General features: G+C 43.7%; 1 protein-coding gene across 3 annotated transcripts in view; it reads left to right on the top strand.

Annotated features, from left to right (window-relative positions):
- Window positions 1-5355: 5355 nt before the first annotated feature.
- CERS6 (ceramide synthase 6) overlaps window positions 5356-14374 on the top strand; it is a 329104-nt gene continuing 320085 nt past the window's right edge. Inside the window, exon 1 of one of the 3 annotated variants that reach the window (XM_043488025.1) lies at window positions 5356-6015. In XM_043488025.1, the coding sequence (XP_043343960.1) occupies window positions 5846-6015 (170 nt within the window). In that variant the 5' untranslated portion in view covers window positions 5356-5845. The remainder of the gene's footprint in view (window positions 6016-14374) is intronic. The other 2 variants (XM_043488027.1, XM_043488026.1) reach the window with 2 other exon arrangements.

A 14374-nucleotide genomic window follows, 5' to 3' on the forward strand; every position in this document is an offset into this window, starting at 1 on the left:
GTCATTCTAGATAAAATCCTACTGTCATTAAAATATGGAGGAGCAATCTTTTGGTTCATATTAAGGGCCATTTGTAATCTGGCTCCTCAACCACATTTTGTCTATTGTTTTAAAGCACACTTATTATTCAAAGTCTAATTCCATTTCTGCCTCTTCCTCAAAGCTTTCCTTGACGTCTTCAACACAGAATGTCTCCCTTCTCCTTTGGCCAGGAAACCCTCATTATCTGCAATATTTGGGCACTTCTCACCTACTGCCCGGTGCCATCTTGAGTGGTGCTAGTGTATGTTGCTGTCTGACTTTTTATGTAAATACAAATAGACTTTGTATTCTTTTTGTAGAATAAGTACAGTAAATTTGTTTTCTTCAACTCATAGTGGAAATTCAACTAAAATTCTTGTATCAAAAAAGTAGACGCGAGACTTCCTGGAGGTCCAGTGATTAATAATCTACCTTGCAATGCTGGGAATGTGGGTTCAATCCCTGATCAAGGAACTAAAATCCCATGTGCTGTGGAGCAACTAAGCCAGCATGCAGCAAGCACTGAAGCCTGCACCCTCTGGTGTCCACGTGCCAAGAACAAAGGTCCCACATGACACAACTAAGACCTGGTACAGCCAAATAAATAAATACAAGTTTACAAAAAAAAAAAAAAAAAACTAGACTCAAATGTATGCAGAGGATTAATACCTGCACATGTGCCTTGAAATTAGAAATAATGCTTAACTTTGTTGATATTCATATTCAGGAGCTAAAGTATGCTTTCTTATATGCAGTGTAGACAGTACCACCTCCCCCCCACTCCCAACAAAAAACTTTTTTCACTTTTTCTCTCTATTTACAAGCTACCAATTGCTTTTCTTACTGAGTTACAAACTTGTACAATAAATAAATTGTACTTTGGTTTCCTGGGACAACAAATTAGGATTCTTTTCTGCACAGGTAAATAAAAAGTGACCTACTTGGGAGGTATGCTGGGCTGTGTCTTTCCTAGGACCAACCTTTCCCAGGGCCTGAACTGAGCTTCTCCATTTTCTATCCTTATGATGAAGCATGGGGCAACAGCTTCTGAGTTTGAAACTCTAGAGTCCAAGTGACCAGAGAAAGAATGGCTTGACCCATGCCCCAACACCTGAAGAAGGATTTTAATTGCTATCTTGGTACAAGGGTCCATTCCTGGACCAATAAATTGTGGTAAGACATGGAATGATATTTTGCTCTATTGTACTATTTCTGGGGTAATCATTTGGATGATTGGGGTGACAGGAAGGAGCCATTGCCTGTAGGGAATATGCTGGACAGGTAAAGGGGCAGAGGTTCATTAAACTCTGCACGTGCACTGAGGGTATTAAGAGATTATGAGCCTTTTCCTATGTATTATTTCATGTGAACCTCAGGATCGTCTGGTGACATAGGCAAGACAGGTACTATTGGTAACAACTTATGCAGGAGGGTGTTAACATGCTCTTAGAAACTAAGCAACTTGTGCAAGATACACAGATAAGTAGTGAGTTCTCTTTCCAGTGTCCAACAAAAGCTATCTTTCAAAGTGTTCCTGAAATCTCACCACCTTCTCAGAGTTCATGAGTAGGAGAGCAACACGACCTTAGTTTGGCTTCTCTAGAAAAAAACAGCATTTCCAAGGAGGTAAAATTTCAGGGAAGCAGGGTTGAAAGATTTGAGATTCTCCAGTGGCTCAGATGGTAAAGAGTCTGCCTGCAATGTGGGAGACTCAGGTTCGATCCTTGGGTCAGGAAGATCCCCTGGAGAAGGAAATGGCAATCCACTCCAGTGTTCTTGCCTGGAAAATCCCATGGCCAGAGGAGCCTGGCAGGCTACAGTCCAGACAGGCAGGAGTCCAGACAGGCTCTCCTCTAGAAAAAAGAGCATTTCCAAGGAGGTGTAATTTCAGGGAAGCAGGGATGAAAGATTTGGAATTCTCCAGTGGCTCAGATGGCAAAGAGTCTGCCTGCAATGTGGGAGACTCAGGTTTGATCCTTGGGTCAGGAAGACCCCCTGGAGAAGGAAATGGCAATCTACTCCAGAGTTCTTGCCTGGAAAATCCCATGGCCAGAGGAGCCTGGCAGGCTACAGTCCAGACAGGCAGGAGTCCAGACAGGCTCTCTGTCTGCAGAGAGTCAGACACAACTGTTCACTTTCACCTACCACAGGAATGAAAGAAAAGGGGAGTAAGATGGAGAAAGAGAGGAAATGTAAGGCAATTCCTGAGCTAGATACAATTTTGAAATAAGCTGAATGCTCTGTATCACAGGGCATTTTCTGAGAGCCTGTCTGAAGTTACCATGTATGTTCCGGGAGCAGGAGAGGGAAGAGAATGAAAATTTATCCTCTGGCTTCCTTTGCCCAGGGTCAAATTTCAGGCCCCAGGGTGTTAAGTCACCAGTGTTTCCACTTGTATGTGTGTGGGGACACAACGGGTCTTTCGGGGCAGCAGAGAAGGCAAGGTCCTATCAAGTCATACGTGACAGTGATATAAGGGGCCAGCGGCAGCCAGAGAGGGGTTCTTCTTCGGCCTAGAAGGTCAGGATCCACCATGACCTGACTTTATCCAACAAAGGTGGCAAGAGACCTTAACAGACCTTGTCTCTGTGGCCTACAAGAATGCATCTGGTGCAAAGGCATCTTTCTGGAAGGTCACCAGTAATAATGAGCAGCTCACTGCATGGTCTCAAATGGGGACCTACCTACTCCCTGATGAATACTCACCTCAAGAATACCACCCCTACCCAATCTTAGAACTGATCACACCCTTTTAATGCCCACACTAGTCTTCACATGAGTATGCAAAATTTAACACTATTTTTTATTCACCTTTTCCCCTCTCTTAGAGAAGATTTTTGTGAGGTTAGTGTTGATTCATTAATTCAATAGTTTATTGAGTAGCTGCTGTGTGCTGGGCATTATTTTAAGCGCTAGGGATAAAACAGCAATAAACAGACATCTTTCTTTCAAAAGTTTACAATTTAGTGTGTGTGTCGGGAGACCAATAAAAAACAGTAAAACATATATTGTGTTAGATGGTGATAAATGCTTCAGGGGAAGACAAACTAAGAAAGTTGACTAAGAAGAGAAGGGGTGGGGAGTGAGAATTACAGATTTAAACTAGGGTGGCCAGGGAACTCTTCACTACATGAGTGGTATTACAGAAAGAGTGGGCATGGGTAGTTGGCAGGAAGAGGTCCAGGGACAGAGAAAAGCAATTACGAAGGCTCGAAGTCATGCTAAATGCTCTGCAGGTAAGGCAGGGAGGCCAGTGTGAACAAAGCACACTGTTCTTTGTTCACAAAGAAGGGAGTGCAAGAGAGGTCAGAAAGGTAACGTGCAGATGCTTATCTTTGGTCACTGAAATGACTTTGGCTTCTAACTGGGGAGAAATGGGGAAGCAGTATGGCTTTCAGCACAGATTCGATTATCCTACCGGTTCAACTGGATCACATGGGCTGAGAATAGACTGGAGAAGTATATAAGTGTTGAAACTGGGGCTTAAGAGGCTACTACAGTAACTCAGAAGAGAACTGTTGGTTGCCTGAACCAAGATGGTAGTTGGTTCTTTGAACCAAGAAGAGGTGGTGAGAGATAGTGTGATTCTTTAGATAGTTTAAAGGTGGACCTGGGACTTCCCTGGTGGTCCAGCTGCTAAGACTCCGTGCTCCCAATGCAGGGGGCCCTGGATTTCAACCCCTGGTCAGGGAACCAGATCCTGCATGCCACAACTATGAGTTCTCACGCCACAACTAAAGATGCTACATGCTGTAGTGAAGATCGTAGATCCTGCGTGCAGCAATAAGGCCCTACACAGCCAAATAAATAAATCAATTAGAAAAAAAAAGAGCTGACAGGATATGTAAGTAGTTATAAAGGAGATAAGAGAGAGAAAAGGATGAAAGATGACTCCAGGGTTTTGGCCTGAGCCAAGAAAACAGGAGAGGAAAAACTTACGGGGAAGGTTAGTAGTCTGGACAGGACATGGCTCTTAGACATCCAAGTGGAGTAGTTGACTTGATAGTAGCTTTAGGAGTCTGAAGTTCAAGGAAAAGTTCATGCTAGAAATAGATATTTTGCAGCCATCACTACATCACTGAAAGCCACATAGATGGCACTGAAATCTAGGGCACTGGATAAGATCACCAAGCGAATGAACACAGAAAAGTGAAGAGGGAAAAAGACTGCCTCCCAGGCCACACCAACTTTAAGGAACTGAAAGGTGAGTAGTAAACGAGAAAGGAGATTCAGCAAAAGTGCCCAGGCAGTAGGAGGAAAACCAGAAGGAATGTGGTTTCTGGAAAACAAGACAACAAAGTGTCTCCAAAGGCAGCAACTAATGAACTTGGCCAAAGGTTCCCCATACGGGTGTTGAGAACTGACCTTTGGGTTTAGCAGCATGGAGACCACTGGTGACCTTGAGCAGAGAGGTGCAACTGCTCCAGGGGAAGTCCAAAAGAGAATGAAGGGGAGAGAGTGGAAGCAACAGATACAGGCCTTTAGAGGTGGGCTTTAAAAGGAAGGAGTAAGAGTGTGGCAGCTGGAGGGGGAGGGAGGGTAAAGAAACGTGTATTAAGAGAGTCTGTTTATTTGCCTCTTGGAAAGAACCAGTAGAACTTACTAGCAGAACCAAGTAGGAAATGAATATTTGTGAGAAAACTCCACAAAAATATTCCAGGGAACCAGGTCTGCATGTACCACTGAACTGATGATCCACACGTGGCTCCCATAGCAATGAGGAAATGTATCGTGGAAATCAAGGTGCCTGGGGTCCGGTCTCACGGGTCTTAACACCTTAAAGGTTTCCGATTCAAAAGGCAGAACCAAGGAGTAGCAGAGTGAAGATTCTCTACTGATGCACCAAGTAAAAATGGTCTGGCGCCATTTTCTGAGAGATTCATTTTGTGGGCTGGTTTTACAGAATGCTGCGGTTGCTATCATCATCAACATCATCCCATCACTGTCAAACAGCAATTAAGTGCCTAATTTCTCCCACAACGTCATAAATTGAAACAGAGGGCCTTGTTCCCTGGGGGAGCTGGTTGTGGTGATGAGCGGGAGTAAAACCAGGCTGGAAGGTCTGGTATGGGGAAAGACGGGCGTGAGGTAGAGGCAGACAACTCTTGCCAAACGATCCTGCCCTAGTTCCTGATTTCCCCCCCCCTCCTACTCCAAGCGCTGGAGTGGGTGACTTTCCTCTCTACTTCTTCCTCCTTTGCGCTCTGCGCCCCCACTTCTCCTTTTGCTGTTCTCTCTTGGCGCAAGGGTGGTTCTGAATAGCTACCCCGAACACTACCAGCCCCCCACCCATCGCCTGTAGGCGCACTGGAAGACGACTGAGATCCCTGAAACTCCAGTCGGGCCGGAGCCGGTGTTCTGAGCATGTGCGAGCAAGCCCGGGGGATCGGAGCGGATTCGAGAAGCCCGACCCAGGTCGCTACCCTAAGCGCCGCTCCGGAGCTCGGTGACCGCAGGGCCAGTCGGCTCTCCCAGGAGCGGTGCTCCTGCGCCCAGGGCGCAGCGGCTGCGCCCTGCCCTCCGGGCGTGGGCTAGCCGGCCGCGTGTGGCTCGCTGCTTGACGCGAGGACGAGCCAATCAGGGCCAGCGGCCCGGGCTGCCATGTGACAGGCGAGGCGGCTCCTTTCCCCAACGCGGCCAGAGGGAGGAGAGAAGCGGAGCTCGCCGCGAGCCTTCGAGAGCAGCGGCCGCGGAGGAGGCGGCGGCGGCAGCGGCGGCGGCGGCGGCACAGGCTCGGACCAGCAGCGCGCGCATCCCCTGGCGCCCTGCGCCGTGGAGAGCTCGGAGGGCCGCGGGAGCCCAGGACGAGAGTGGACAAAGCAAGATGGCAGGGATCTTAGCCTGGTTCTGGAACGAGAGGTTTTGGCTCCCGCACAATGTCACCTGGGCGGACCTGAAGAACACGGAGGAAGCCACCTTCCCGCAGGCGGAGGACCTCTATCTCGCCTTCCCCTTGGCCTTCTGCATGTTAATGGTACGGCTCATCTTCGAGAGGTAAGGAGAGCTGGAGCGCTCCTCCCCCCAACACACACCCGCACACCCTCGCGCGCGCACACACATACACACACACACACACACACACACACACAGCCGCACATCCTTGCGCGCACACGCACACTCGCGTGCTCTCTGGCGCACGCACCCGCGCCCCCAGCGCTAGCGCTCACGCCTCCCAACCTTTGTGTTCTGGAAGGGGTTGCTGACCCCTTAGCACGGTTGAGGTTCTGGGAGCCGGAGAGGGTCTGGCTGGCCTCCGAATTTCCTTCGGGGCGCCGGAGAGGGCCCGGGGAGCATGGGGAAGCCCCCCGCACTCCTCCTGGATCCGCGCTGTCCTACCGGAGAGGGCGGGCGAACAAAGGTGAGCAACGGCCGGCCGCGGGACACGCTGCACTCCGCCGGGATTGTCCCTCTTTGCCGGGTGATCACGGCGCGCTGCCGGGAGAGGCTTCCCCGCCGAGCCTTGTGGCCACTCACCTGACAGCCAGAAACGTTACGGACGCGCGGCCGGGAGGGCGGAGGAACCGCGCACGCTTCCAAATGCTTTCACCCTGGCCCACGGATTGCCAGGACTGGGCTTCGGAAATTTCTCCAGGGACTCTCGCTTCTGGCAGCTGTTTGGTTTCCATCAGGGACATTGAGTATCAGACCACAGTGCCGGGAAATAGGCGACAGCAGTTTGTAGGTTTCCAGGACTCTGGGCCATTAGCGATTTCTTTAAAAGAGGACGGGACGGGTGCACAGCCTACAAAAGGGTGTTAGTAAATCGATAAATGTTTCCTATGAATAACCATAAACTTTAATTTGATACCTGAATACAAATAGTTTTAAAGAATTGCCATATTTTGGATAACTCCTTTGTGTCATAAACAAACTTGTGTTACTTATTGAATCAATCTTAGTTGCCAAATTAGATTTTGCCTGCCATGCATTCTCCGGGGTGCTATTGAAACAAAACCGGGACAGCAGCACACGCTTCTTTTTCTCAACTGAAAACGTTAATTACCCTTTCTCTCCCTTCCCCCGCCCTCCATTCATCAGTAGAGGCTGAACTCAGATCACTGAGTATAGACTCCACTTCTCTCTTAGACTTCACCTCTCTTCTCCTGCCCCCAACTCATCTTGATCTTGTTTTTTAAGCTTTTGCTCTGGTTTTTTTGGGTTTTTTTTTGGGTATTTCTATTTGTCCTAAGCCACTCTTGAGTGGCACAAATGGCAGAATTTCTCTTTTGTGTCATTTGTTGCTGGAAATGGCAACAGACAGTACTTCAGGGGAACAATAAGTATCTTTTGTTTTAGGAAGGTGTATTTTTCAATGGACATTATTGTTGCTTGAGAACTAAATCAGCTATTTCACCTGCAGAGATTAACATGCACAAAGGAACAGACTTAAAGACCTGTTTCAAATGATTGGACTCTAGCACGGATGCCCTCTGTGATCCTATCCTGCGCTGAGACTTACAGTGAGAAAGTGGGTGTGTTTGCAGGGTTCCAGTTGCTTGTAGAGCAGATGTTTACTTAGAGAAAATGGGAACTCATATCTGAACTTGCAGTCTCTCCAAAAAGAGCCTGTGGGGAGCAGCCAGTTGCTCTGTGACCACACATAGTAGGGACTCCATACAGTTGCCAAATGACGTCTGATCAATCCTGGCTGATAAATCCAGGCCATGCTCACTTTTAGCTGGCTAATGCATTTGAAAGAGATGTATAGTCTTATGTTTTGAAAAACAAGCATGTCAGCTATTGACCTGTGTGCAGAAAGCTGATTCCAGGCTGTTCGTTTGGTTGGAAGAAATACATTTGTTAGAGAATGGAGAGAGTTTTGTACTTTGCCTTTTTCTGCCTTTTTTTTTTTAAATAAAAGTTAATTTCATAGTTGAAACTGGAATTTCATTTTTCCTCTTCCTGAACATCTTTTTCTTCCTTTGGACAATCCCATGACTTACAGTTTACACAAGGGGGTCAACTGCCTTCAACTGTTAGTCACAGCAGTTGTCCTCATATTGATATGTAGAGACTTGGTGAGTTTCTTGTATTCCCTTGATCCAAATAGAAGTTATTTAATAGCCTATATGAAAAGTGAAAGTTTGTGATTAATACTCAATATAATAATCCAGGATGGCTGTTTTACCACAAGATGCTACTGACTTTTGGAATGGTGTCTACTTTGCTTTTTTCTATAGTAGTGACAACTCTGTCTTTAACCATTTGGGACTCTCTCACTTTTCTGATAATTCAAGGGTACAGCTGTATCCAGAATTTCAAGTACTGCATGTTTCTCCTCTTCTCAAACCTAAGTGACACATTTTGGTGTCCAACCTGTGGCCTGCTTTTCAGCACCCATCAAGGACCTGAATCAGTATAACTGAACTGGCCAATGCTGTTGGCATTATCACAGCTCACTTTTGGTACCCTTCCAACACACTGGGCATGTTTCTTTTTCTTTTGCAGTTTTCTGTCATATATAACATGATTTAAAGAAGGTGGTTGGAAATCTTTTTATAAAATGATTTGTAATAGAAAATAATTCCCCTAGGATTCTCTTCCTTTTATGCTTTTGTCATTTATTTCGAAGCTGAGAACATACCTATGAAATAACTAATTATCCAAGACCTTGATTTCTATTAAATGGGAGTCTTCAATACCCTGGTTGAGACTAAAATTGTGAATTTGAATTCATTCTCCTCAGTCTTGTTTATTTCTCTCTATAAAGAGAAACACTAAAGAATGAATTGAATTGGCCTTTGCCCAACTGAGCAGTCCTATCTTTTTAATTTCACCCCCGCTGTTGGGTTGTTGGCAGTGAAGGCACTAGTGGCCAGAACAATGCCATGTTATAGCACCATATGGATAACAGTGTGAATACCCGGCATGGTTGGCTAAAAATGGAGCAGTCTAAATTCAGTGACTTCTGGCTGAGTCTGTGAATGACCCAAAGCTTGGTGGTTTCTAGCAGAGCCTTAGATATTACCTGCTTACCTGAGTAAAATATCTGTGGTTTACAGAAAAAACCTAGAAGTTTCTTGTAGAATGAAAATTGTAGTGTATTCTGTCACATTGTGTTGTTGGCTTGTTGACAAGGAACAAAATATTATTTAATAACATAGCATCATTTATTTGATGAATTTTCTTGATTTAATACTTGTTTAGGCTCCATAAGCCATTCTCTGGAATTATAATAAATGCTTATTCTAAACTCATTTTTAAAAAATATGTGCTACTATGGTTTCATAAATGTGGGATTAAAATTTTGCTGAATTTCTGTTTAGGAATAAAGACATTTTTGTGTTACTGTTATAAAAGGTAATGCTAATGCATTTTCTTCCTTGTGGGTTTAGGAGAGAGACACAGAAAATACTTATTGAGAATCAGAACATGTGCATTCTAGTCAAACTTACCTCACACTGGGGTGGCCACCTAATTTCTGTCTCCCTTATTTTCTCTTTTGTGCAGTGAAGTTGATGGCCTTTGTAATCCAAGGTTACTTGCACGTTCACAGTCATCTGATTCCTTCTATAGGAATGCTATAATATTTGAAGTTTACTAATTGTTATCTCTTGAAACTTTAAGGCAGGCTAAATGTTATTTTTTTGCAGGTAGTAATAAGTCATCTAAGAATAAAGAATATTTTTCATACATACAAATATCCTAGCTAATGGTTTTGTTTCTTATATTTTTAAATTATGGGTTGAGTTAAAGGAATCATTTGGGCTGTTATCATTTGTGCTCCAAAAAGCTATACTATTTCAGAATAACCAATGAAGAATATTCCCCAGAGAAAGCAATTGCTCTCTTTCCTTAGAACTTTTTTAGCTAGATCCCAGAGCCAAAGGATGAGATGGTTGGATGGTATCACTGACTCAGTGAACATGAGTCTGAGCAAACTCTGGGAGATAGTGAAGGACAGGGAAGCCTGGTGTGCTGTAGTCCATGGGGTCGCAAAGAGTCAGACATGACTTAGCAGCTGAACAACGAAGAGTAGACCTGACACCTCTTGTGATGGCTGGGTGAGAAATGAGCAACTCATTCATGTCAGGTTGGTTCTCCAAGCGCTAAGCTACCTGAGAACTGTCATTCTTCAGAGGCTGACACCAGAGGTGTCAAACAATGACCTGTTGCCCCCAAACTCTCAAAGAACAACAGGTCTCAGTTGTGTCAGAGGGACTGTCTGGCCAGTGGGTTAGTTTTTCTTATGGGTTTGCTTAATATCTTGGTCTTGTCAATAGCCTTGGGTGAGACCACAGAGGAGAAGAGAAGAGAGGAGAGAGAGAAAAATGAATGGGACTGTATTCTTGATGGTTAGAGGGGAAAGGGTAGGTATGAGTGAATGTAAGGAAAAAGTGGGATGCCAGGTGAGTTTCATAATTGAAGGATATTCCCATAATGTACCTTAATAATGAAAACACTGATATCTTCAGATTTATTTTAGAAGACTGGAGTATGCAATGGAATGAATCTTTATGTACCCTCAAAATCCATAGGTGGCCATCTTTAGTCATAAGTTGCAAGTGTCAAGGTGATGATGGTAGGAGGTGGCAACTTTGGGAGGTAACTAGGTCATGAGGGTGGAATCTTCATGCATGTGTGGGATTAGTGCCTTTACGAAAAAACAGGCTCCAGAGAGCTCCCCCACCCCTTCCATCATGAGGACACAGTAAAAGATGGCTGTCTGTGAAGCAGGAAGGATGACTTCACCAGACACCAGGTCTGTTTGCTGGCACCCTGATCTTAGACTTCCAGTCTCTAGAACTAACAGAGAGAAATTTCTTTTGCCATTTAATGATATAATCTCAACATTTTCCATGTCATTAAACTTATTCAAAAGTATTTTCATTGACTACATTATTCTGTGCTATGGATATACCATAATTGATTTAACCAGTCCCTATATTATTGTTGGATATTTAGGCTGTTTCTAGTTGATGTGTATAAACCTTTCAATTACTAATGACTTCCTAAGGAATGTTTTCTAGAAGTGGCATTTCTAAGTCCAAAGATAAATGTTTTAGTGTTCTTGATAGATACAGATCATCAAATTGGTGTCAGGAAAGATTATATTTGTTTGTATTTTCTTATTAGCATGCATATTATTATTATTTGAAGAAAAATTTTTTTATTTGAAAGTTGAAGAGATGTTATCCTTGTAATGTGAGTGTGTTTTATGTTATTCATGATGACCTTTCCACAAATATTTGTTCAGTTCAGTTCAGTCGTTCAGTTGTGTCCTACTCTTTGCAATCCCATGGACTGCAGCACGCCAGGCTTCCCTGTCCATCACCAACTCCCAGGGCTTATTCAAACTCATGTCCAAGGAGTTGGTGATGCCATCCAACCATCTCATCCTCTGTTGTCCCCTTCTTCTCCCACCTTCAATGATGTTGGGAAAGCCCAACATCAGGGTTTTTTCCCGTGAGTCAGCTCTTCACATCAGATGGCCAAAATATTGGAGTTTCAGCTTCAGCATGAGTCCTTCCAATGAATATTCAGGACTGATTTCCTTTAGAATGGACTGGTTGGATCTCCTTGCAGTCCGAGGGACTCTCAAGAGTCTTCTCCAACACCACGCATCAATTCTTAGGTGCTCAGCTTTTTTTACAGTCCAACTCTCACATCCATACATGACTACTGGAAAAACCATAGCTTTGACTAGATGGACCTTTGTTGGCAAAATAATGTTTCTGCTTTTTAATGTGCTGTCTAGGTTGGTCATAACTTTCCTTGCAAGGAGTAAGTGTTTTTTAATTTCATGGCTGTAGTCACCATCTGCAGTGATTTTGGAGCCCCCCAAAATAAAGTCTCTCCCTGTTTCCATTGTTTCCCCATCTATTTGCCATGAAGTGATGGGACCCGATGCCATGATCTTAGTTTTCTGAATGTTGAGTTTTAAGCCAACTTTTTCACTGTCCTCTTTCACTTTCATTAAGAGGCTCTTTAGTTCTTCTTTCTACCGTAAGGGTGGTGTCATCTGCACATCTGAAGTTATTTATGTTTCTCCCGGCAATTTTGCTTCCGGCTTGTGCTTCATCCAGCCCAACATTTTGCATGATGTGCTCTGCGTATAAGTTAAATAAGCAAGGTGACAAAATACAGCCTTGACATACTCCTTTCCCGATTTGGAACCAATCTGTTGTTTCATGTCCAGTTCTAACTGTTGCTTCTTGACCGGCATACAGATTTCTTAGGAGGCAGGTAAGGTGGTCTGGTATTCCCATCTCTTTCAGAATTTTCCAGTTTGTTGTGATCCACACAATCAAAGGCTTTGGCGTAGTCAATAAAGCAGAAGTAGATGTTTTTCTGGAACTCTCTTGCTTTTTTGATGATCCAATGGATGTTGGCAATTTGATTTCTAGTTCCTCTGCCTTTTCTAAATCCAGCTTGAACATCTGGAATTTCACGGTTCATGTACTGTTGAAGCCCGGCTTGGAGAGTTTGAGCATTACTTTGCTAGCGTGTGAGATGAGTGCAGTTGTGCAGTAGTGTGAATGTTTTTTGGCATTGCCTTTCTTTGGGTTTGAGTTGAAAACTGACCTTTTCCAGTCCTGTGGCCACTGCTGAGCTTTCAAAATTTGCTGGCATATTGAATGCAGCACTTTCACAGCATTATCTTATAGGATTTGAAATAGCTCAACTGGAATTCCATCACCTCCACTAGTTTTGTTCATTCGTAATGATGCTTCCTAAGGCCCACTTGACTTCACATTCCAGGATATATGGCTCTAGGTGAGTGATCACACCATCATGGTCATCTGCGTCATGAAGGTCTTTTTTGTATAGTTCTTCTGTGTATTCTTGCCACCTCTTCTTAATATCTTCTTCTGTTAGGTTCATACCATTTCTGTCCTTTATTGTGCCCATCTTTGCATGAAATGTTCCCTTGGTATCTAATTTTCTTGAAGAGATCTCTAGTCTTTCACATTCTATTGTTTTCCTCTATTTCTTTGCATTGATCACTGAGGAAGGCTCACTTGTATTTCACTTTCTGTGAATTCATGTATATTTTTCTACTGGGATGAACTTCCTAACATTTTGGGTAGGAAATGGTGGCCTTCAGATTTTTTAAAAATCAGAATGATCTTGTATTGATCTGTTTCTGTAGTCATGTGTTTATACTCATTTCTTTCTGCTTACTGACTCTCCCCTACAACCTAAGTCATCATCATAAGGAAGGAAGTTTCTCAAATTCTAGATATTGGAAGGGATGAATGCAAAAGAATGAAGTAGATAATATCCTGAGTTTACTGTGGAGGATGAGACAGAGAGAAAGATCTTGGAAAAAGTTTCAGGGGTTAAGAATGAATGGGTTTTTATGAAGGAAAACTCAAGAGATTGAGCCTAAACAACTTTATATTGTTTTTCGGAATTTTGGATAAAAGCAAATTATTAGCTGAGTCATCAGGGAAATGCAAATCAAAACCAAATGAGATATCATCCTACACCCAGTCGGATGGCTACTATTAAAAAACAAAACAGGAAAGAAAGAACGTGTGGAGTAATTGAACCCTGCGCCTTGGTGTGAGTGTAAAATGGCACAGCCACTGTGGAAAGCAATATGGAGGTTCCTCAGAAAACTAAAAATAGAATTATTGTGTGGTCCAGCAATTCCACTCCTGGTATATGCCTGAAAGAATTGAAATGTGAGTCTCAAAGAAATGTTTGCAGACCCATGAGCATAGCAATATTATTCACAAGAGCTAAAAGCTAGGAGCAACTCAGGTGTCTGACAGGTGAATGGATAAACAAAATGTGGTATATTTTAACACATTACAACATGGATGAACCTGGAAGACCTTATACTAAGTGAAATGGGTCAGTCACAGAAAGACAGACACTGTAAGATTGCACTTATATGAGGTACCTAAATAGTCAAATGCATAATGACAGAAAGCAGAATGGTGGTTGCCAGGGGCTGGAGGGAAGTTATTGTTTCATGGGTACAGAGTTTCAGTTTTGCAATAAGAAGTTTTCTGAAGATAGATGATGGTGATGATGGTGGCAAAATGCTAATATGAAGATAGTTCACTGACTAAAAGGAAAAGTCATTTACTAGAAATACCTGGTTTCATTTTCTAGACTTGACAGTTTTCTATTTAGGAATAAACATCACTTCCATAAGGGGTGATGGAAGGAAGCTTGAAGGCCAGAGAGCACTCAAGTATCCTGGACCTTTTTGGAAGGCCCTTCAGCCAAACACCTTGCTTCAATCCATTTGTTGGCTTGTCCAGAAAAGGAGAGCAAACTGTCTTTGGGAAAAGCACACTGTACATTTTCAGAGGATCCCTAAGACTAAAGTAGAGGCCTTCTGCTTTATGCTCTTTCACTTCATGCTCCATCGAAAGCAAACCAATGTGATAGGATA

This window comes from Cervus canadensis, chromosome 15 (genome assembly GCF_019320065.1).
Source record: "Cervus canadensis isolate Bull #8, Minnesota chromosome 15, ASM1932006v1, whole genome shotgun sequence".
Classification (NCBI taxonomy): Eukaryota; Metazoa; Chordata; class Mammalia; order Artiodactyla; family Cervidae; genus Cervus; species Cervus canadensis.